Raw genomic sequence first — 24,782 nt, forward strand, 5'->3', positions numbered from 1 at the left:
AGCTTGGGAAGTGAGTCAGTTGTTGTTCGCTGATGATACAGCGCTGGTGGCTGATTCGGGTGAGAAACTGCAGAAGCTGTGACTGAGTTTGGTAAAGTGTGTGAAAGAAGAAAGCTGAGAGTAAATGTGAATAAGAGCAAGGTTATTAGGTACAGTAGGTTTGAGGGACAAGTCAAATGGGAGGTAAGTTTAAATGGAGAAAAACTGGAGGAAGTGAAGTGTTTTAGATATCCAGGATGGATTTGGCAGCGGATGGAACCATGGAAGCTGAAGTGAATCATACTGTGGGGGAGGAGGCGAAAGTGCCGCGAGCGTTGAAAAATGTGTGGAAGGCGAGGACATTATCTTGGAAAGCAAAAATGGGTATGTTTAAAGGAAAAGTGGTTCCGACAATGTTATATGGCTGCGAGGCGTGGGCTATAGATAGAGTTGTGCAGAGGAGGGTGGATGTGTTGGAAATGAGATGTTTGAGGACAATATGTGGTGTGAGGTGGTTTAATTGAGTAAGTAATGAAAGGGTAAGAGAGATGTGTGGTAATAAAGAGAGTGTGGTTGAGGGAGCAGAAGAGGGTGATTTGAAATGGTTTGGTCACATGGAGAGAATGAGTGAGGAAAGATTGACCAAGAGGATGTATGTGTCAGAGGTGAAGGGAATGAGGAGAAGTGGGAGACCAAATTGGAGGTGGAAAGATGGAGTGAAAAAGATTTTGAGTGATCGGGGCCTGAACATGCAGGAGGGTGAAAGGTGTGCAAGGAATAGAGTGAATTGGAACGATGTGGTATACCGAGGTCGACGTGCTGTCAATGGATTGAACCAGGGCATGTGAAGCGTCTGGGGTAAACCATGGAAAGTTTTGTGGGGCCTAGATGTGGAAAGAGAGCTGTGGTTTCGGCGCATTATACATGACAGCTAGAGACTGAGTGTGAACGAATGTGATCTTTGTTGTCTTTTCCTAGTGCCACCTCGCGCACATGCGGAGGGAGGGGGTTGTCATTTCATGTGTGGCAGGGTGGAGATGGGAATGAATAAGGGCAGACAGTATGAATTATGTACATGTGTATATATGTATATGTCTGTGTGTGTATATATATATATATATATATATATATATATATATATATATATATATATATATATATATATATATATATATATATATATATATATATATATATATATATATATACATATTACTAATAACTTGTTAGGTATCATTAGTACGATCAATCACTTCACAACTTAACTAGTGTTAAATCATCACCAAAAGTGTCTTTACTGATGTTTAATATGTTACTTCCATCATCCAACACACAAAGGCAGACAATACCATTTTCTACGTTTAGTTATGATAATCATCCACAAAGTTGTATACAAACTGACTCTCCCACCGAGACACTAGCACGTCACACCACCTGGTCACCTGTGCATGGTATAGAAGTCAGGGCAACTCATCTTCTGTTTCTTTGTTCTTTTGTCAGTGATCTGTATAATTCATAATTTAGTAATAGTTCCTGACTGACTTTCACTGCTTCGTGACAGTGAAATATTCACTTACACACGTTTTTCACTAATGTTGTTACTGTGTCTATACACTCTCTCTCTCTCTCTCTCTCTCTCTCTCTCTCTCTCTCTCTCTCTCTCTCTCTCTCTCTCTCTCTCTCTCTCTCTCTCTCTCTCTCTCTGTAACGTGTGTGCCGCAGTGGAGCGAGCGCTCGTGTGCCCTTCATCTGCAGCCAGGCAGGCACAGGCTGAGCGTGTCGCCTCACCGTCGCTTCATGTTACCTGCGTCTTTATCATCTTTTCTCCTCAGTTCCTTCTCATGTTGGCTCGTTATTCTTCATCGTATGTGCTTCCCCGTCGTCGCCCTGTGCCTCGTCCTGGCCCTCCTCACCCCAGCCCCTGGTCCTCCTGCCCACTACCAGCCTGGAAGTAGGTGGTGGTGAGGTAGGTGGCCATCCTGGAGACCTGGGCCTCCTGGCTGGCCTCCAGCTGCCTCAGTGTATCCAGACCTCCGCAAGCCTCGGTCACTCGCACAATCGACTCCTCGTCCTCCGTTTTCTGTGGCATCATCATTATCATCAACAGCAACAACATAAATAACAAAGCCTTACAATATCAGTACAATGTTCATAACATTATAATGCAAGATGCAACCGACAACGGCCGTACCTTGAAGTTACTACTGACACCGTGCCTTGAAGTTACTACTGACACCGTGCCTTGAAGTTACTACTGACACCGTGCCTTGAAGTTACTACTGACACCGTGCCTTGAAGTTACTACTGACACCGTGCCTTGAAGATACTACTGACACCGTGCCTTGAAGTTACCACTGACACCGTGCCTTGAAGTTACCACTGACACCGTACCTTGAAGTTACTGCTGACACCGTACCTTGAAGTTACTACTGACACCGTACCTTGAAGTTACTGCTGACACCGTACCTTGAAGTTACCACTGACACCGTGCCTTGAAGTTACTACTGACACCGTACCTTGAAGTTACTACTGACACCGTGCCTTGAAGTTACCACTGACACCGTGCCTTGAAGTTACCACTGACACCGTGCCTTGAAGTTACTACTGACACCATGCCTTGAAGTTACCACTGACACCGTGCCTTGAAGTTACCACTGACACCGTGCCTTGAAGTTACCACTGACACCGTGCCTTGAAGATACTACTGACACCGTACCTTGAAGTTACGACTGACACATTACCTTGAAGTTACTACTGACACCGTGCCTTGAAGTTACTACTGACACAGTACCTTGAAGTTACGACTGACACCGTGCATTGAAGTTACGACTGACACAGTACCTTGAAGTTACGACTGACACCGTACCTTGAAGTTACGACAGACACAGTACCTTGAAGTTACGACTGACACCGTACCTTGAAGTTACTCCTGACACAGTACCTTGAAGTTACGACTGACACCGTACCTTGAAGTTACGACTGACACAGTACCTTGAAGTTACTACTGACACAGTACCTTGAAGTTACGACTGACACCGTACCTTGAAGTTACGACTGACACAGTACCTTGAAGTTACTACTGACACAGTACCTTGAAGTTACTACTGACACAGTACCTTGAAGTTACGACTGACACCGTACCTTGAAGTTATGACTGACACAGTACCTTGAAGTTACGACTGACACAGTACCTTGAAGTTACGACTTACACCGTACCTTGAAGTTACGACTGACACCGTACCTTGAAGTTACGACTGACAGTACCTTGAAGTTACTACTGACACAGTACCTTGAAGTTACTCCTGACACAGACCTTGAAGTTACGACCTGACACCGTACCTTGAAGTTACTCCTGACACAGTACCTTGAAGTTACGACTGACACAGTACCTTGAAGTTACGACTGACACAGTACCTTGAAGTTACTACTGACACAGTACCTTGAAGTTACGACTGACACAGTACCTTGAAGTTACTCTGACACAGTACCTTGAAGTTACTACTGACACCATCCAAACACCATACCTTCAAGTTACTGCTGACACCATCTGGTCACCATACCTTCAAGTAACTGCTGACACCATCTGGTCACCATACCTTCAAGTTACTGCTGACACCATTAGGTCACCATACCTGCAAGTAACTGCTAACACCATCTGGTCACCATACCTTCAAGTTACTGCTGACACCATCTGGTCACCATACCTTCAAGTTACTACTGACACCATCCAAACACCATACCTTCAAGTAACTGCTGACACCATCCGGTCACCATACCTTCAAGTTACTGCTGACACCATTAGGTCACCATACCTTCAAGTAACTGCTGACACCATCTGGTCACCATACCTTCAAGTTACTGCTGACACCATCTGGTCACCATACCTTCAAGTTACTGCTGACACCATCTGGTCACCATACCTTCAAGTAACTGCTGACACCATCTGGTCACCATACCTTCAAGTTACTGCTGACACCATTAGGTCACCATACCTTCAAGTTACTGCTGACACCATCTGGTCACCATACCTTCAAGTTACTGCTGACACCATCTGGTCACCATACCTTCAAGTTACTGCTGACACCATCTGGTCACCATACCTGCAAGTTACTGCTGACACCATCTGGTCACCATACCTTCAAGTTACTGCTGACACCATCTGGTCACTATACCTTCAAGTAACTGCTGACACCATCTGGCCACCATACCTTCAAGTTACTGCTGACACCATCTGGCCACCATACCTTCAAGTAACTGCTGACACCATCTGGTCACTATACCTTCAAGTAACTGCTGACACCATCTGGTCACTATACCTGCAAGTTACTGCTGACACCATCTGGTCACCATACCTGCAAGTTACTGCTGACACCATCTGGTCACCATACCTTCAAGTTACTGCTGACACCATCTGGTCACCATACCTGCAAGTTACTGCTGACACCATCTGGTCACCATACCTGCAAGTTACTGCTGACACCATTAGGTCACCATACCTGCAAGTTACTGCTGACACCATCTGGTCACCATACCTTCAAGTTACTGCTGACACCATCTGGTCACTATACCTGCAAGTTACTGCTGACACCATCTGGTCACCACACCTTTAAGTAACTGCTGACACCATCTGGTCACCACACCTGCAAGTAACTGCTGACACCATCTGGTCACTATACCTTCAAGTAACTGCTGACACCATCTGGTCACTATACCTGCAAGTTACTGCTGACACCATCTGGTCACCACACCTGCAAGTAACTGCTGACACCATCTGGTCACCATACCTGCAAGTTACTGCTGACACCATCTGGTCACCACACCTGCAAGTAACTGCTGACACCATCTGGTCACCATACCTGCAAGTTACTGCTGACACCATCTGGTCACCACACCTGCAAGTTACTGCTGACACCATCTGGTCACCATACCAGCAAGTTACTGCTGACACCATCTGGTCACCATACCTGCAAGTTACTGCTGACACCATCTGGTCACCATACCTTCAAGTTACTGCTGACACCATCTGGTCACCATACCTGCAAGTTACTGCTGACACCATCTGGTCACCATACCTGCAAGTTACTGCTGACACCATCTGGTCACCATACCTTCAAGTTACTGCTGACACCATTAGGTCACCATACCTGCAAGTTACTGCTGACACCATCTGGTCACCATACCTGCAAGTTACTGCTGACACCATCTGGTCACCATACCTTGAAGACATTACTGAGGGCGTCAAGGGCGACTAGGACGAGGCCGGTGTTGTGTTGGTCGGCCATGACGGTACACAAGCAGGCCACCACACCGAAGCTCACCAACACAGCCACCTGCTCAGTCGTGCACCCGCACGTCAAGTTCGCCAGCGCCCACGTCGCCTCCTTCCGGAGCTCCACGTCCTTCTGCTGGTAAGGTCAGGCGTGCACGAGGGTAATGTTTGGTCATATGTACTACGTGGTGTTGTAGGGGGAGGGGGGATTGTGCCTTCTACGGGAGATGTGGCGGCCCTGTACACTAGGTGGTGTACCTTCCTGTACACCAGGTGCCGTCCCTTCCTGTACACGAGGTGGTGTACATTCCTGTACACCAGGTGGCGTGCCTTCCTGTACACGAGGTGGCGTGCCTCTCTGTACAACAGGTGGCGTGCCTTCCTGTACACAAGGTGGCGTGCCTTCCTGTACACGAGGTGGCGTGCCTTTCTGTACAACAGGTGGCGTGCCTTCCTGTACACAAGGTGGCGTGCCTCTCTCTACACCAGGTGGCGTGCCCTCAGTGAGAACTCATATGGAATTCCACGTTCCTAAGCATAAGCCTCAGAGTAATACGCCTATCATTTGCCTGAATATATATATATATATATATATATATATATATATATATATATATATATATATATATATATATATATATATATATATATATATATATATATATATATATATCGCAAAAGCTGAATGCAAATGACGTGAGGAGAGTGGGTGAAGAATGGGATGTATTTAAGAAAGTAGTGATGGCTTGCACAAAAGATGCTTGTGGCATGAGAAAGGTCGGATGTGGGCAGATTAGAAAGGGTAGTGAGTGGTGGGAAGGCGAAGAAGTAAAGTTGTTAGTGAAAGAGAAAAGAGAGGCGCTTGGACGACACTTGCAAGGAAGGAGTGCAAATGCCTGGGAGATGTATAAAAGAAGGTGGCAAGAGGTCAAGAGAAAGATGCAAGGGTTGAAAAGGAGGGCAAATGAGAGTTGGTGTGAGAGAGTATCATTAAACTTTAGGGAGAATAGAAAGATGTTTTGGAAGGAAGTAAATACCGTGCATAAGACAAGAGAATAAATGGGAACATCGGTGAAGGGGGCAAATGGGGAAGTAATGACAGGTAGCCATGAAGTGAGAGAGGGAGATGGAGTATTTGAAAGGTTTATTGAATGTGTTTAATGATAGAGTGGTAGATGTAGGGTGTTTTGGTCGGGTTAGTGTACGAAGTGAGAGCGTCAGGGAAAATGATTTGGTAAACAGAGAAGATATGGTGAAAACTTTGCGGAAGACGAAGTCCCGCAAGGCGGCGGGTTTGGATGGTATTGCAGTTGAATTTATTAAGAAAGGGTGTGCCTGTGTTATTGATTGGTTGGTAAGGGTATTCAGTGTATGTATGGACCAAGGTGAAGTGCCTGGGGATTAGTGAATGCATGCATAGTGCCACTGTACAAAGGCAAAGGGGATAAAGGTGAGTGTTCAAACTACAGAGGTATACGTTTGTTGAGTATTCCTGGGAAATCATATGGGAGGGAATTGATTGAGAGGGTAATGGCATGTACAGAGCATCAGATTGGGGAAGAGCAGTGTGGTTTCTAAAGTGGTAAAGGATGAGTGGATCAGGTTTTGCTTTGAAGAATGTGTGTGAGAAATACTTAGAAAAACAGATGGATTTGTATGAAGCATCTATGGATCTGTAGAAAGCATATGATAGGGTTAATAGAGATGCTTTGTCGAAGGTCTTAAGAGTATATGGAGTGGGAGGTAAGTTTGCTAAAAGCAGAGAAAAGTCTTACGAAGGATGTAAGGAATGTGTACTAGTAGGAAGAGAGGAGAGTGATTGGTTCCCAATGAATGTCGGTTTGCGGCAGGGGTTGTATAATTTGAATATGGATGGGGTGGTGAGGGAGGTAAATGTAAGAGTTTTGCAGAGAAAGGCGAGTATGAAGTCTGTTGGGGATGAGAGGGCCTGGGAAGTGAGTCAGTTGTTGTTCGCCGATGATACAGCTCGAGTGGCTGATTCGAGTGAGAAACTGCAGAAGCTGGGGACTGAGTTTGGAAAAGTGTGTGAAAGGAGAAAGTTAAGAGTAAATGTGAATAAGAGGAACGTTATTAGGTTCAGTAGGATTGAGGGACAAGTTAATTGGGATGTAAGTTTGAATGCGCGAGAGGTAGCGCTAGGAAAAGATAACAAAGGCCACATTCGTTCACACTCAGTCTCTAGCTGTCATGTATAATGCACCGAAACCACACCTCCCTTTCCACATCCAGGTCCCACAAAGATTTCCATGGTTTACCCTAAACGCTTCACATGCCCTGGTTCAATCCATTGACAGCACGTCGACCCCGGTATACCACATAGTTCCAATTCACTCTATTCCTTGAACGCCTTTCACCCTCCTGCATGTTCAGGCCCCCATCGCTCAAAATTTTTTTCACTCCATCTTTCCACCTCCAATTTGGTCTCCCACTTCTCCTCGTTCCCTCCACCTCTGACACAACTATCCTCTTTCTCAATCTTTCCTCACTCATTCTCTCCATGTGACCAAACCATTTCAAAACACTTTCTTCTGCTCTCTCAACTACACTCATTCTATTACCACACATCTCTCTTACCCTTTCATTACTTACTCGATTAAATCACCTAACACCACATATTATCCTCAAACATTTCATTTTCAACACATCCACCCTCCTCCGCACAACTCTATCTATAGCCCACGCCTCGCAACCATATAACATAGTTGGAACCACTATTCCATCAAACATACCCATTTTTGCTTTCCGAGATAACGTTCCCGCCTTCCACACATTATTCAACTCTCCCGAACCTTCGCCCCCTCCCCCACCCTGTGAATCACATCCGCTTCCATGGTTCCATCCGCTGCCAAACCCACTCCCAGATATCTAAAACACTTCACTTCCTCCAGTTTTTCTCAATTCAAACTGACCCCCCAATTGACTTGTCCCTCAACCCTACTGAACCTAATAACTTTGCTCTTATTCACAATTACTCTCAGCTATCTTTCCCACACTTTAGCAAACTCAGTCACCAGCTTCTGCAGTTTCTCACACGAATCAGCAACCAACGCTGTATCATCAGCGAACAACTGACTCACTTCCTAAGCTCTCTCATCCACAACAGACTGCATATTTGCCCCTCTCTCCAGAACTCTTGCATTCACCTCCCTAACAACCCCATCCATAAACAAATTAAACAGCCATGGAGACATCACGCACCCCTGCCGCAAACCGACATTCACTGAGAACCAATCACTTGCCTCCCTTCCTACTCATACACATGCCTTACATCCTCGATAAACACTTTTTTGCTGCTTCTAGCAGCTTACCTTCCACACCATATACTCTTAATACCTTCCGCAGAGCATCTCTATCAACTCTCTCATATGCCTTCTCCAGATCCATAATTGCTACACAAAAATTCATCTGTTTTTCTAAGTATTTCTCATATACATTCTTCAAAGAAAACACCTGATCCACAAACCCTCAACCACTTCCGAAACCACAATGCTCTTCCCCAATCTGATGCTTTGTACATGCCTTTACCCTTTCAATCAATACCCTGCCATATAATTTCCCTGGAATACTCATCAAACTTATACCTCTGTCTTTGCCTTTGTACAATGGCAATATGCATGCATTCCGCCAATCCTCAGGCACCTCACTATGAGCCATACATACAATGAATATCCTTACCAACCAGTCAACAACACAGACACCCCCTTTTTTAATAAATTCCACAGCGATACAATCCAAACCCACCGTCTTGCCGGCTTTCATCTTCCGCAAAGCTTTCAATAACTCTTCTCTGTTTACCAAATCATTCTCCCTGACCCTCTTACTTCGCGCACCACCTCGACCAAAACACCCTATATCTGCCAATCTATCATCAAACACATTCAACAAACCTTCAAAATATTCACTCCATCTTCCTCTCACTTCACCACTACTTGTTATTACCTCCCCATTTGCCCCCTTCACCAATGTTCCCATTTGTTCTCTTGTCTTACGCACTTTACCTCCTTCCAAAACATATTTTTTTCTTCTCCCTAAAATCTATGATACTCTCATCCCAACTCTCATTTGCCCTCTTTTTCACCTCTAAACCTTTCTTTTGACCTCTTGCCTCTTTCTTTTATACATCTCCCAGTCATTTGTACTATTGCCCTACAAAAATCGTCAAAATGCCTTTCTCTTCTCTTTCACTAATAATCTTACTTCTTCATTCCACCACTCACTACCCTTTCTAATCTGCCCACATCCCACGCTTCTCATGCCACAGGCATCTTTTGCTCAAGCCATCAGTGTTTCCCTAAATACATCCCATTCCTCCCCAACTCCCCTTACGTCATTTGCTCTCACCTTTTTCCTTTCTGCACTCAATCTCTCCTAGTACTTCCTCACACAAGTCTCCTTTCCAAGCTCACTTACTCTCACCATTCTCTTCACCCCAACATTCTCTCTTCTTTTCTGAAAACCTCTATATATCTTCACCTTCGCCTCCACAAGATAATGATCAGACATTCCTCCAGTTGCCCCTCTCAGCACATTAACATCCAAAAGTCTCTCTTTCACGCGCCTATCAAGTAACACGTAATGTGGCGGTTGAGGGTATAATTGGTGTACATGGGGTGTTCAGTGTTGAAAATAGAAATGGTGAAGAGCTTGTGGATTTGTGTGCTGAAAAAAGGACTGGTGATTGGGAATACCTGGTTTAAAAAGAGAGATATACATAAGTATAGGTATGAAGTAGGAGAGATGGCCAGAGAGCGTTATTGGATATATATATATATATATATATATATATATATATATATATATATATATATATATATATATATATATATATTTTTTTTTTTTTTTATACTTTGTCGCTGTCTCCCGCGTTTGCGAGGTAGCGCAAGGAAACAGACGAAAGAAATGGCCCCCCCCCCCATACACATGTATATACATACGTCCACACACGCAAATATACATACCTACACAGCTTTCCATGGTTTACCCCAGACGCTTCACATGCCTTGATTCAATCCACTGACAGCACGTCAACCCCGGTATACCACATCGCTCCAATTCACTCTATTCCTTGCCCTCCTTTCACCTTCCTGCATGTTCAGGCCCCGATCACACAAAATCTTTTTCACTCCATCTTTCCACCTCCAATTTGGTCTCCCTCTTCTCCTCGTTCCCTCCACCTCCGACACATATATCCTCTTGGTCAATCTTTCCTCACTCATTCTCTCCATGTGCCCAAACCACTTCAAAACACCCTCTTCTGCTCTCTCAACCACGCTCTTTTTATTTCCACACATCTCTCTTACCCTTACGTTACTCACTCGATCAAACCACCTCACACCACACATTGTCCTCAAACATCTCATTTCCAGCACATCCATCCTCCTGCGCACAACTCTATCCATAGCCCACGCCTCGCAACCATACAACATTGTTGGAACCACTATTCCTTCAAACATACCCATTTTTGCTTTCCGAGATAATGTTCTCGACTTCCACACATTCTTCAAGGCCCCCAGAATTTTCGCCCCCTCCCCCACCCTATGATCCACTTCCGCTTCCATGGTTCCATCCGCTGCCAGATCCACTCCCAGATATCTAAAACACTTCACTTCCTCCAGTTTTTCTCCATTCAAACTCACCTCCCAATTGACTTGACCCTCAACCCTACTGTACCTAATAACCTTGCTCTTATTCACATTTACTCTTAACTTTCTTCTTCCACACACTTTACCAAACTCAGTCACCAGTCACAGTGCATAGAAACGAGCACTTACATAGACCATACAAACCTCCAACAGCCAGGATCGAACCCGGGACCCCTGTGCAAGAGGCGGGAATGTAACCGCTAGGTTATGTGTCTGGCTAATAGGAAATAACTATTCAAATAGTAAGCACTCGAATACCCTTCGTCTCACGTTGGTGAGCAACGGGATCTACACCAGTCATTTCCCAACAGGCGCACATAGCCTGCAGATAGCATTTTACCGAACCTAACTGTACAACGCGGAGGTATATGAATACAAACATAGTGCATAGAAACGTGCAGTTTCATAGAACATACAAACCTCCAACAGCCAGGATCGAACCCGGGACCCCTGTGCAACAGTCGGGAATGCTACCGCTAAGCTATGGGCCTGGCTAATAGGAAATAACTATTCGAATACTATGTACTCGAATACCCTTCGTCTCACGTTGATGAGCAACGGGGTCTACACCGGTCATTTCCCAACAGGCGCACATAGACAGCAGATAGCATTTTACCGAACCTAACTGGCTGTCAGAGGTTTGTATGTTCTATGAAGGTGCGCGTTCCTATGCACTTAGTTCGTATTCATATACCTCCGCATTATCATACTTAAAGTTTCAAGTTATATAACAAACCTGATTAAACGCTATCAGGTTTCTCTTGATGAAGAAGTTTGGTAGTTAGATCCGGAAACCCACATACGAGTTGTACGTTATCACACAGGAGACGTGTTGGTAGTGTGAGGCACCAGTCATCATCGTACACAAACCTTGCTTGACTGGTCTCCCCAGACACACATCCGACACCTCTGCTGGTATAGCCATGACAGCTGTACGTACTGACCTGGTCCACGGCGGCTATGAGGGCTGGGACGACCTGTACTGACCTGGTCCACGGCGGCTATGAGGGCTGGGACGACCTGTACTGACCTGGTCCACGGCGGCTATGAGGGCTGGGACGACCTGTACGTCTATGACCAGCTGGATGTGGTTGGTGGTTCCAGCTGTGATGTTGGAGAGGATCCAGGCGGCCTCCCGGGCGATGCCTGGGTTGGTGTGGGTCAACAGCTCACGGTAGATGGGCAGCGCGCCCGCCTGCACCACAGCGTCCGTCTGTACCAGCCACCACCACAACAACAACAACAACCAAATTAATGTTCATGTGTATACTAACGCCAGGTAGACTGGCAGCGCCTCCAGTTATGTGATCTTTTTTTTGGTCAAGAATTTTATGCAATCAGTAATCAAGATGTCAAACAATAACCACAATTATATTTAGTAAATCTAAAACCAAACTTTATGAAATTATTTACATATCACCAAAATGCTATTCATTATATTTCCAGGGAACTTTATCAGTCAATATTTGAGCCCATCAATGAGCACTGATACTTGTCTCACTTAACGCAAGTAAAAAGTAGAGTTCCTGCTTACAAGTTCTCACTTAAAGGATTAGCGTGTGGTCATCACTTATGATCAGCACTCCCGGGGAAATCATGATTCTGACCACTTGTTGGTCATGTTGTTATCAACACCTGACGGTACAACCCGCCCTTACTAACTACATGATTTTATCTGACAACCCATCTGTCCCTCCCTCAGTGGCCAGACGACCCATCTGTCCCTCCCTCAGTGGCCAGACGACCCATCTGTCCCTCCCTCAGTGGCCAGACGACCCATCTGTCCCTCCCTCAGTGGCCAGACCACCCATCTGTCCCTCCCTCAGTGGCCAGACCACCCATCTGTCCCTCCCTCAGTGGCCAGACGACCCATCTGTCCCTCCCTCAGTGGCCAGACGACCCATCTGTCCCTCCCTCAGTGGCCAGACGACCCATCTGTCCCTCCCTCAGTGGCCAGACCACCCATCTGTCCCTCCCTCAGTGGCCAGACCACCCATCTGTCCCTCCCTCAGTGGCCAGACCACCCATCTGTCCCTCCCTCAGTGGCCAGACCACCCATCTGTCCCTCCCTCAGTGGCCAGACCACCCATCTGTCCCTCCCTCAGTGCTGTGTGAGTCACTAGTGAGGGCCATACGACCCATCTGCCTCTTCCTCAGTGCCGTGTGAGTCACTGGTGTGGGCCAGACAACCCATCTGTCCCTCCCTCAGTGGCCAGACCACCCATCTGTCCCTCCCTCAGTGGCCAGACGACCTATCTGTCCCTCCCTCAGTGGCCAGACGACCCATCTGTCCCTCCCTCAGTGCCGTGTGAGTCACTGGTGAGGGCCGTCCTACCTGCAGGTTGGTGCCAGCTGCGACGCTACCGGTGGCCCTCAGGGCCGAGGTGATGACCCTCTCATAGTCTGAGTACAGACGCTGCACCATGTCGCTCACCAGACCCACCTCCACCAGCTCGTCCACCGCCTCCGCACCCATGTCCGCGAAGTGCGCCGTCCCCCACAGTGCGTCGGCTGCGGCCAAGCCACGCACGCGTTATACACACGTAGGTCAGTCACGACCGCTCCAACAACACCTTCCTTTACGTCAGAGCTACAACCATAATCTTAAGCATTACAACAGGCTACAACCATAGTCTTAAGCACTACAACAGGTAAACAGACACACACACACTCATAACTGATAGGTCTGAACTGTTATAATAACTTACCTTCACATCTTGTGTTACAAGCTTCTGTGATTGGTAACTGAGCAACTGGGTTGAGCCCCCAGGACCAGCAGTGTTAGGTACGGCCTTCAGTCACCTTGAACAGCTGCAGATGGTGTTCTAGTTAACTGGTAGTTACAAGCTGATGTTGACGACCTTAATGACCCACTCAGCAGTTGCAAGGTCAAGATATATCCCACATAACTAACCCACCTAACTACTGTGTCCTGAGTGAAGGTTAACCTGAACTGTGATTATGGTATATATGTCTCCTCACGTGGAACATCATACATTTATCTGTAAAGAGGAACTTCTCCCTTGTGTCTATAATACCTTGGACCTGTACTATGTCCCTGGACTATAATACTTCACCTTGGACCTGTACTATGTCCCTGGACTATAATACTTCACCTTGGACCTGTACTATGTCCCTGGACTATAATACTTCACCTTGGACCTGTACTATGTCCCTGGACTATAATACTTCACCTTGGACCTGTACTATGTCCCTGGACTATAATGCTTCACCTTGGACCTATACTATGTCCCTGGACTATAATGCTTCACCTTGGACCTGTACTATGTCCCTGGACTATAATGCTTCACCTTGGACCTGTACTATGTCCCTGGATTATAATGCTTCACCTCGAGCCTGTATTATGTCCCTGGACTATAATGCTTCACCTTGGACCTGTACTATGTCCCTGGACTATAATGCTTCACCTTGGACCTGTACTATGTCCCTGGACTATAATGCTTCACCTTGGACCTGTACTATGTCCCTGGACTATAATGCTTCACCTTGGACCTATACTATGTCCCTGGACTATAATGCTTCACCTTGGACCTGTACTATGTCCCTGGACTATAATGCTTCACCTTGGACCTGTACTATGTCCCTGGATTATAATGCTTCACCTCGAGCCTGTATTATGTCCCTGGACTATAATGCTTCACCTTGGACCTATACTATGTCCCTGGACTATAATGCTTCGCCTTGGACCTGTACTATATCCCTGGATTATAATACTTCACCTTGGACCTGTGCTATGTCCCTGGACTATGATACTTTACCTTGGACCTGTACTATGTCCCTGGATTATAATACTTCACCTTGGGCCTGTACTATGTCCCTGGACTATAATACTTCACCTTGGACCTGTACTATGTCCCTGGACTATAATACTTCACCTTGGACCTGTACTATGTCCTGACTATTATACTTCACCTTGGACCTGCAATATGTCCCTGGACTATAATACTTCACCTTGGACAATACTGTAAGCCTGGACTATAATACTTCACCTTGGACTTGTACTATGATCCATGGACTATAATACTTCACCTTAGACGTTTACTATGTACCAGGACTATAATACTTCACCTTTGACCTGTACTATGACCATAGACTATGATACTTCACCTTAGACGTAATATTCCTGGACTACTATTTCACTGGACCCTGTGTCCTATATAATACTTCACTTGGACCTGTACTATGTCCTGGTACTTATATACTTATCCTTGGACTTCTACTATATACAACTTAAACTTCACCTTGGATTGTAATACTTGTCCTGAGTAATTTTACTTTCCACTATGACCGTAAGGTCTAATAAACTTCACTTGGCACTGCTGAAACTATGAATTCCCAGGTATAATAGCTTCAACTGGGACGTGTACTATGTCCTTGGACATAATACTTCACCTTGGACGTCTACTGTATTCCTGGACTATAATACTTCACTTGACCGTACAGTTTCTGGATTATACATCACCTTGGACCGACTATGTTTCTGGACTATAATACTACACCTTGACCTGTATATGTCATGGCATGATCTTCACCTTGCCTTAAATTATAATCTGCACTTGGACTGTCATGCCTGACCTATAATACTTCACCTTGGACCCATATCATACACTTAGATTATAATATTCACCTTGACATGTGCTATTTCCCTGGAATATAGTACTTCACCTTGGACCTGTACATATGTCCCTGACTATAATACTTTAATAAGGACATGAATTATATCCCTGAACTGTAATATTTCAATTTGGACGATAATATGTCCCTGGACCTGCACTGTGTATCTGGATTATAATACTTCACCGTGGACCAGTACTATGACTTTCGACTATAATACTTCATCTTGGACTGTCTATGTCCCTGATATATACTTCACCTTTGATTACTGCTATATATGTCCCTTGGACTATTACTACAACCTTGACCTTGCTTGTTCCCTGACTATAATACTTCACCTTGGCCCGAAATATGAACCTGGACTATAATACTTCACCTTGGACCTGTACTGTGTCCTGGACTATAATACTTCACCTTGGACATGTATTATGTCACTTGACTATTACTCACCCTGGACTGTACTATGTCCCTAGGACTATAATACTTCACCTTGTCCTGTACTATGTCCTGGACTATATACTTCACCTTGGACCTGTATATGTATTCTGGACTATGATACTTCACCTGGACCTGTACTATGTCCCGACTATAATTTACCTTGGACTGTATATATCTTCTCAATATACTTCTACCTTGGACTCTGTCACTATGTCCGGACTATAATAATTCACCTTGGATCGGTAGTATGTCACTGGACTATAATACTTTACCTTGGACCTGGATGACTATGTCCCTGGACTAAATTACTTGCCTTGAATTTTGCGGAATAATACTTCACCTTGACATTCTATAGCCTGGCTAAATTCTTCATTGGACCTTGTATTGTCCCTGGACTATGAATACTTCACTTAGACCTGTACTATGTCCTGGACTATATACTTCACCTTGGACCTGTCTATTTTCCTGCTATAATGTACTTCACTTGACCTGTAGTATGTCTGGTCTTGATATTCACCTTGGACCTGTCACTATGTCCCTGGACTATAATACTTCACCTTGGACCTGCACTATGTTCTTGGACTATAACATGCCTTGGACATATCCCTGAATTTATCACCTTGGACTGTACTGTCCCTGGACTATAATACTTCACCTTGGACTTGTACTATGATACTGGACTACAATACTTCACCTTGGACCTGTGCTATGTCCCTGGACTATATTACTTCATTTTGGATCCTTACTATGTCCCTGGACTATATACTTCACTTAGACGTACTGATGTTCTGGACTATATACTTCACCTTGGAAATGTATTAGGTCCATGGACTATGGTACTTCACCTTGGGACTGTATTATGTCCATAGGATCATTCACTTCGCCTTGAGCCTGTAGTATGTCCCTGGACTATATTACTTCACCTTGGATCTGAACTAAGTTGCTAGACTATAATACTTTGTCTTGGACCCGTATTGTGCAGATGGAATACAATACTTCACCCTTGGAAAGTTACTATGTTCCTGGACTATAATACTTCACCTTGAACCTGTACTATGTCCCTACTAAGCACCTTAGATCTGTGTTATGTCCCTGGATTATAACATTTCACTGGACCTGTAGTATAACCCTGGCCTATGATATTAAATCTTGGACTTGTACTGTGTCTTTGGTCTATGATACTTCACCTTGGACCTGTACTATATCCCATGACTGTAATACTTCACATGCAACATGCACTATGTCCCTGGACCATAATACTTTACCTTAGACTGCCATGTCTTGAAGCATAATACTTCACTTGTACTACAATACTTCACGTTGGACCAGACCATGTCCTTGAACTACAGTACTTCACCTTGGACCTGTACCGTGATATTGGACTATAATACTTCACCTCGGACCTGTACTATGACTCTGAACTTTTATACCTTAACTAGGACCTGAACTATGTCCCTGGACTATAATACTTCACCTTGGACTTGTCCTGTGTCTCTGGGCTATAATACTTCATCTTGGACTGGTACTGTGTCTCTGGGTTATAATACTTCAACTTGGACTTGTACCATGTCTCTGGGCTATAACACTTCATCTTGGATTTCTACTATGTCCCTGGCTATGATACTTCACCTTGGACCTGTGCTATGTCACTGGACTATATTACTTCACCTTGGACCTGTACTATGTTCCTGGACTATATTACTTCACCTTATACTTGTAGTATGTCTCTGGACTACAAGTACTTCACCTTGGACCTGTACTATGTTCCTGGACTATATTACTTCACCTTCTACTTGTAGTATGTCTCTGGACTACAAATACTTCACCGTGGACCTGTACTATGTTCCGGGACTATAATACTTTACCTTGGTCTTACACTATGTCCCTAGACTATAATACTCACCTTGAACGTGTTGTGTCTCTGGACTATATTGCTTCATTTTAGGCCTGTACTCTGTCTTTGGATTATAATACTTTACCTTGAATCTTTATTGCGTCTGTGGACTGTAATACTTCACCTTGGACCTTTAGCATGTCCCTGGACTATAATTCTTCACCTTGGACCTTTAATGTCGCTTGACTATAATGCTTCACCTTGGATCTGTAGTATGTTTCTCGGCTATAATACTTTACTTCGTACCTGCATTATGTCTCTGGACTATGATACTTCCCCTATTACCTGTACTCTGTCCCTGTGCTATTATACTTCACTTTGGAACATTAGTGTGTCCCTGGACTATAATTCTTCACCTTGAACCTATAGTAAGTCCCTGGACTACGACACATCACCTTAGACCTGCAGCATGTCCCTGGACTATGATACTTCACCTTTGACTTATAGTATGTCCCTGGACAACGACACATCATCTTAGACCTGCAGCATGTCCCTGGACTATAATACTTCACCTTGGACCTGTAGCATGTCCCTGGACTATAATACTTCACCATTGACTTATAGTATGTCCCTGGACTACGACACATCATCTTAGACCTGCAGCATGTCCCTGGACTATAATACTTCACCTTGGACCTGCAGCATGTCCCTGGACTATAATACTTCACCTTGGACCTGTAGCATTTCCCTGGACTATAATACTTCACCTTTGACTTATAGTATGTCCCTGGACTACGACACATCATCTTAGACCTGCAGCATGTCCCTGGACTATAATACTTCACCTTGGACCTGCAGCATGTCCCTGGACTATAATACTTCACCTTGGACCTGTAGCATGTCCCTGGACTATAATACCTCACCTTGGACCCGTAGCATGTCCCTGGACTATAATACCTCACCTTGGACCTGTAGCATGTCCCTGGACTATAATACTTCACCTTGGACCTGTAGCATGTCCCTGGACTATAATACTTCACCTTGGACCTGTAGCATGTCCCTGGACTATAATACTTCACCTTGGACCTGTAGCATGTCCCTGGACTATAATACTTCACCTTGGACCTGGGTGTCGATGGAGGCGACAAGTTCCTTGAGGGCGAGAGCACACTGACGTCTTTCCTCGGGGGAGATGTGGGGCTCCTTGAAGCGGAAGAGGTTAGTGATGACCCAACACACCTGACGACGTAGTGACACCTGTGGTGGTGGTGGTGGCGGACGTGAGTGTACCACCCTACTGACTGACAGCCACGACACCCTTCTGACCTGGCTCACACGCATGGGACCTTACTGACTCTCCTGGGTCACATGGAGGGAACCTTACTGATGCTCCTGGGTCACATGGAGGGAACCTTACTTACTCTCCTGGGTCACATGGAGGGAACCTTACTTACTCTCCTGGGTCACATGGAGGGAACCTTACTGACTCTCCTGGGTCACATGGAGGGAACCTTACTGACTCTCCTGGGTCACATGGAGGGAACCTTACTGACTCTCCTGGGTCACATGGAGGGAACCTTACTGACTCTCCAGGGTCACATGGAGGGAACCTTACTGACTCTCCAGGGTCACATGGAGGGAACCTTACTGATGCTCCTGGGTTACATGGAGGGTACCTTACTGACTCTCCTGGGTCACATGGAGGGAACCTTACTGACTCTCCTGGGTCACATGGAGGGAACCTTACTGACTCTCCAGGGTCACATGGAGGGAACCTTACTGATGCTCCTGGGTTACATGGAGGGAACCTTATTGATGCTCCTGGGTCACATGGAGGGAACCTTACTGATGCTCCTGGGTCACATGGAGTGTACCTTACTGACTCTCCTGGGTCACATGGAGGGAACCTTACTGACTCTCCAGGGTCACATGGAGGGAACCTTACTGACTCTCCAGGGTCACATGGAGGGAACCTTACTGATGCTCCTGGGTTACATGGAGGGAACCTTATTGATGCTCCTGGGTCACATGGAGGGAACCTTACTGATGCTCCTGGGTCACATGGAGGGAACCTTACTGATTCTCCTGCGTCACATGGAGGGTACCTTACTGACTCTCCTGGGTCACATGGAGGGAACCTTACTGACTCTCCTGGGTCACATGGAGGGAACCTTACTGACTCTCCTGGGTCACATGGAGGGAACCTTACTGACTCTCCTGGGTCACATGGAGGGAACCTTACTGACTCTCCTGGGTCACATGGAGGGAACCTTACTGATTCTCCTGCGTCACATGGAGGGTACCTTACTGACTCTCCTGGGTCACATGGAGGGAACCTTACTGACTCTCCTGGGTCACATGGAGGGAACCTTACTGACTCTCCTGGGTCACATGGAGGGAACCTTACTGACTCTCCAGCGTCACATGGAGGGAACCTTACTGACTCTCCTGGGTCACATGGAGGGAACCTTACTGACTCTCCAGCGTCACATGGAGGGAACCTTACTGACTCTCCTGGGTCACATGGAGGGAACCTAACTTACTTTCCTGGTTCACAGGGAGGGAACCTTACTAACTCTCCTGGGTAACAAGGAAGGATAATCCTGACTCTCCTGGATCATAAATAGGGGCTCGTACTGACTCTCTTGGGTCAAAGGAAGACGACCTTACTGTAGTCTCCTGAGTCAGACAGATGGGTTCTTACAGACTCTTTTGAGCCACTGGGATGGGACGTTACTGAGCCACTGGGATGGGACCTTACTGAGCCACTGGGATGGGACGTTACTGAGCCACTGGGATGGGACCTTACTATCCTGGGTCGTTGCATGGGGACTTCACTGACTTTCCTGGGTCACAGGGAGGGGACCTCACTGGCTCGTCTTAGTGAAACAGACGTAAGCTTACTAATGCATCTGGATGACAAAGATTGGACTCTAATGGATGATTTGGGAGAGACTTTACAGACATGGATGGGTCATCTTCAGTGTGATATATATAAACATGTGACAACAATATTGACAAACATTTCTGGTGATGAAAACAAGGAGGACTCCCGAGCCTGAGGCAGGCGGCGGTGCTGGTGCTTACCGGCATAGTGAGGTGGATCAGGTTGGTCAGGGGTCGGACGATACCCGCCCGCAGAGCCGCGTCCCGGCACTCGGCCCCGTCGCCCACGATGTTACCCAGCGCCCACACCGCCTGCTCCTTCACGCCCATATTGGGAGATGACAGGAGCCGAACTAACACTGCTACTGCACCGGCCTCTGTAACAACAACCATACAGATGCTTATGTATACAAACAAATAAATAAATGAATATATATGAATTTTTTTTTTTTTTTATACTTTGTCGCTGTCTCCCGCGTTTGCGAGGTAGCGCAAGGAAACAGACGAAAGAAATGGCCCAACCCCCCCCCCCCCATACACATGTATATACATACGTCCACACACGCAAATATACATACCTACACAGCTTTCCATGGTTTACCCCAGACGCTTCACATGCCTTGACTCAATCCACTGACAGCACGTCAACCCCGGTATACCACATCGCTCCAATTCACTCTATTCCTTGCCCTCCTTTCACCCTCCTGCATGTTCAGGCCCCGATCACACAAAATCTTTTTCACTCCATCTTTCCACCTCCAATTTGGTCTCCCTCTTCTCCTCGTTCCCTCCACCTCCGACACATATATCCTCTTGGTCAATCTTTCCTCACTCATTCTCTCCATGTGCCCTACACATGGGGATAGGGGAGAAACAATACTTCCCACGTATTCCTCACGTGTCGTAGAAGGCGACTAAAGGGGACGGGAGCGGGGGGCTAGAAATCCTCCCCTCCTTGCATTTTAACTTTCTTTTTAAAAGGGGAAACAGTAGAAGGAGTCATGCAGGGAGTGCTCATCCTCCTCGAAGGCTCAGATTCGGGTGTCTAAATGTGTGTGGATGTAAACAAGATGAGAAAAAAAGGAGAGATAGTAGTGTGTTTGAGGAAAGGAACCTGGATGTTTTGGCTCTGAGTGAAACGAAGCTCAAGGATAAAGGGGAAGAGTCGTTTGGGAATGTCTTGGGAGTAAAGTCAGGGGTTAGTGAGAGGACAAGAGCAAGGGAAGGAGTAGCTCTACTCCTGAAACGAGTGGTGGGAGTATGCGATAGAGTGCAAGAAAGTAAACTCTAGATTGATATGGGTAAAACTGAAAGTTGATGGAGAGAGATGGGTGATTGTTGGTGCATATGCATCTGGGCATGAGAAGAAAGATCATAAGAGGCAAGTCTTTTCGGAGCAGCTGAGTGAGTGTGTTAGTAGTTTTGATGCACGAGACCGGGTTATAGTGAAGGGTGATTTGAATGCAAAGGTGAGTAATGTGGCAGTTGAGGGAATAATTGATGTACATGGGGTGTTCAGTGTTGTAAACGGAAATGGTGAGGAGCTTGTAGATTTACGTGCTGAAAAAGGACTGGTGATTGGGAATACCTGGTTTAAAAAGAGAGATATACATAAGTATACGCATGTAAGTAGAAGAGATGGCCAGAGAGCGTTATTGGATTACGTGTTAATTGATAGGCGCGCGAAAGAGACACTTTTGGATGTTAATGTGCTGAGAGGTGCAACTGGAGGGATGTCTGATAATCATCTTGTGGAGCCGAAGGTGAAGATTTATAGAGGTTTTCAGAAAAGAAGAGAGAATGTTGGGGTGAAAAGAGTGGTGAGAGAAAGTGAGCTTGGGAAAGAGACTTGTGTGAGGAAGTACCAGGAGAGACTAAGTACAGAATGGAAGAAGGTGAGAGCAAAGGACGTAAGGGGAGTGGGAGAGGAATGGATTGTATTTAGGGAAGCAGTGATGGCTTGCGCAAAAGATGCTTGTGGCATGAGAAGCGTGGGAGGTGGGTTGATTAGAAAGGGTAGTGAGTGATGGGATGAAGAGGTAAGATTATTAGTGAAAGAGAAGAGAGAGGCATTTGGACGATTTTTGCATGGATAAAAATGAAAATGACTGGGAGATGTAAAAAAGAAAGCGGCAGGAGGTCAAGAGAAAGGTGCAGGAGGTGAAAAAGAGGGCAAATGAGCGTTGGGGTGAGAGAGTATCATTAGATTTTCGGGAGAATAAAAAGTTTTGGAAGGAAGTAAATAAAGTGCGTAAGACAAGGGAACAAATGGAAACTTCAGTAAAGGGGGCTAATGGGGAGGTGATAACAAGTAGTGGTGATGTGAGGAGACAGAGTGAGTATTTTGAAGGTTTGTTGAATGTGTTTGGTGACAGAGTGGCAGATATAGGGAGTTTTGGTCGAGGTGATGTGCAAAGTGAGAGTGTTAGGGAGAATGATTTGGTAAACAGAGAAGAGGTACTAAAAGCTTTGCGATGAAAACCGGCTAGGCAGCGAGTTTGGATGGTATTGCAGTGGAATTTATTAAAAAAGGGGTGACTGTATTGTTGACTGGTTGGTAAGGTTATTTAATGTATGTATGAATCATGGTGAGGTGCCTGAGGATTGGCGGAATGCTTGCATAGTGCCATTGTACGAAGGCAAAGGGGATAAAAGTGAGTGCTCAAATTACAGAGGTATAAGTTTGTTGAGTATTCCTGGTAAATTATATGGGAGGGTATTGATTGAGTGGGTGAAGGCATGTACAGAGCATCAGATTGATGAAGAGCAGTGTGGTTTCAGAAGTGGTAGAGGATGTGTGGATCAGATGTTTGGTTTGAAGAATGTGTGAGAAATACTTAGAAAAGCAAATGGATTTGTATGTAGAATTTATGGATCTGGAGAAGGCATATGATAGAGTTGATAGAGATGCTCTGTGGAAGGTATTAAGAATATGTTGTGTGGGAGGCAAGTTGTTAGAAGCAGTGAAAAGTTTTTATCGAGGATGTAAGGCATGTGCACGTGTAGGAAGAGAGGAAAGTGATTGGTTCTCAGTGAATGTAGGTTTGCAGCAGGGGTGTGTGATGTCTCCATGGTTGTTTAATTTGTTTATGGATGGGGTTGTTAGGGAGGTGAATGCAAGAATTTTGGAAAGAGGGGCAAGTATGCAATCTCTTGTGGATGAGAGGGCTTGGGAAGTAAGTCAGTTGTTGTTCGCTGATGATACAGCGCTGGTGGCTAATTCGGGTGAGAATCTGCAGAAGCTGGTGACTGAGTTTGGTAAAGTGTGTGAAAGAAGAAAGCTGAGAGTAAATGTAAATAAGAGCAAGGTTATTTGGTTCTGTAGGGTTGAACGACAAGTCAATTGGAAGGCAAGTTTAAATGGAGAAAATCTGGAGGAAGTGAAGTGTTTTAGGTATCTGGGAGTGGATTTAGCAGCGGATGGAACCATGGAAGCGGAAGTGAGACATAGGATGGGGGAGGGGTCGAAGGTTCTGGAAGCGTTGAAGAATGTGTGGAATGGATGGATGGAGTGAAAAAGATTTTGAGTGATCGGGGCTGAACATACAGGAGGGTGAAAGGCGTGCAAGGAATTGAGTGAACTGGAACGATGCAGTATACCGGGATCGACGTTCTTTCAGTGGATTGAAACAGGGCATGTGAAGCGTCTGAGGTAGCCCGTAGAAAGTTTTGTTCAGCCTAGATGTGGAAAGGGAGCTGTGATTTCGGTGCATTACACATGGCAGCTAGAGACAGAGTATGAACGAATGTGGCCTTTGTTGTCTTTTCCTAGCGCTATCTCGCGCGCGCACGGGGGGAGGCGGGTGCCATTTCATGTGTAGCGGGGTGGCGACGAGAATGGATGAAGGCAGCAAGTATGAATATGTACATTTGCATATATGTATATGTCTGTGTATGTATGTGTATGTATGCGTTGAAATGTATAGATATGTATATGTGTGTGTGTGTGGGCGTGTATGTATATACATGTGTATGTGGGTGGGTTGGGCCAATTTTTTATCTGCTTCCTTGCGCTACCTTGCTAACGCAGGAGACAGCTAAGTATAATGAATGATATATATATATATATATATATATA

General features: G+C 45.6%; 1 protein-coding gene across 2 annotated transcripts in view; it reads right to left on the reverse strand.

The window, feature by feature from the left end:
- Positions 1 to 990: 990 nt before the first annotated feature.
- Positions 991 to 24,782, reverse strand: part of LOC139765785 (uncharacterized) — an 88,285-nt gene continuing 64,493 nt past the window's right edge. Inside the window, exons 8-13 of one of the 2 annotated variants that reach the window (XM_071693578.1) lie at positions 20,906 to 21,081; positions 18,937 to 19,075; positions 13,247 to 13,422; positions 11,942 to 12,124; positions 5,196 to 5,381; positions 991 to 2,059 (exon numbers count right to left, since the gene is read on the reverse strand). In XM_071693578.1, the coding sequence (XP_071549679.1) occupies positions 1,889 to 2,059; positions 5,196 to 5,381; positions 11,942 to 12,124; positions 13,247 to 13,422; positions 18,937 to 19,075; positions 20,906 to 21,081 (1,031 nt within the window). In that variant the 3' untranslated portion in view covers positions 991 to 1,888. Of the gene's footprint in view, positions 2,060 to 5,195; positions 5,385 to 11,941; positions 12,125 to 13,246; positions 13,423 to 18,936; positions 19,076 to 20,905; positions 21,082 to 24,782 lie in introns of both variants that reach the window. The other variant, XM_071693577.1, reaches the window with a different exon arrangement.

The sequence above is a fragment of the Panulirus ornatus genome, chromosome 56 (genome assembly GCF_036320965.1).
Source record: "Panulirus ornatus isolate Po-2019 chromosome 56, ASM3632096v1, whole genome shotgun sequence".
NCBI lineage: Eukaryota > Metazoa > Arthropoda > Malacostraca > Decapoda > Palinuridae > Panulirus > Panulirus ornatus.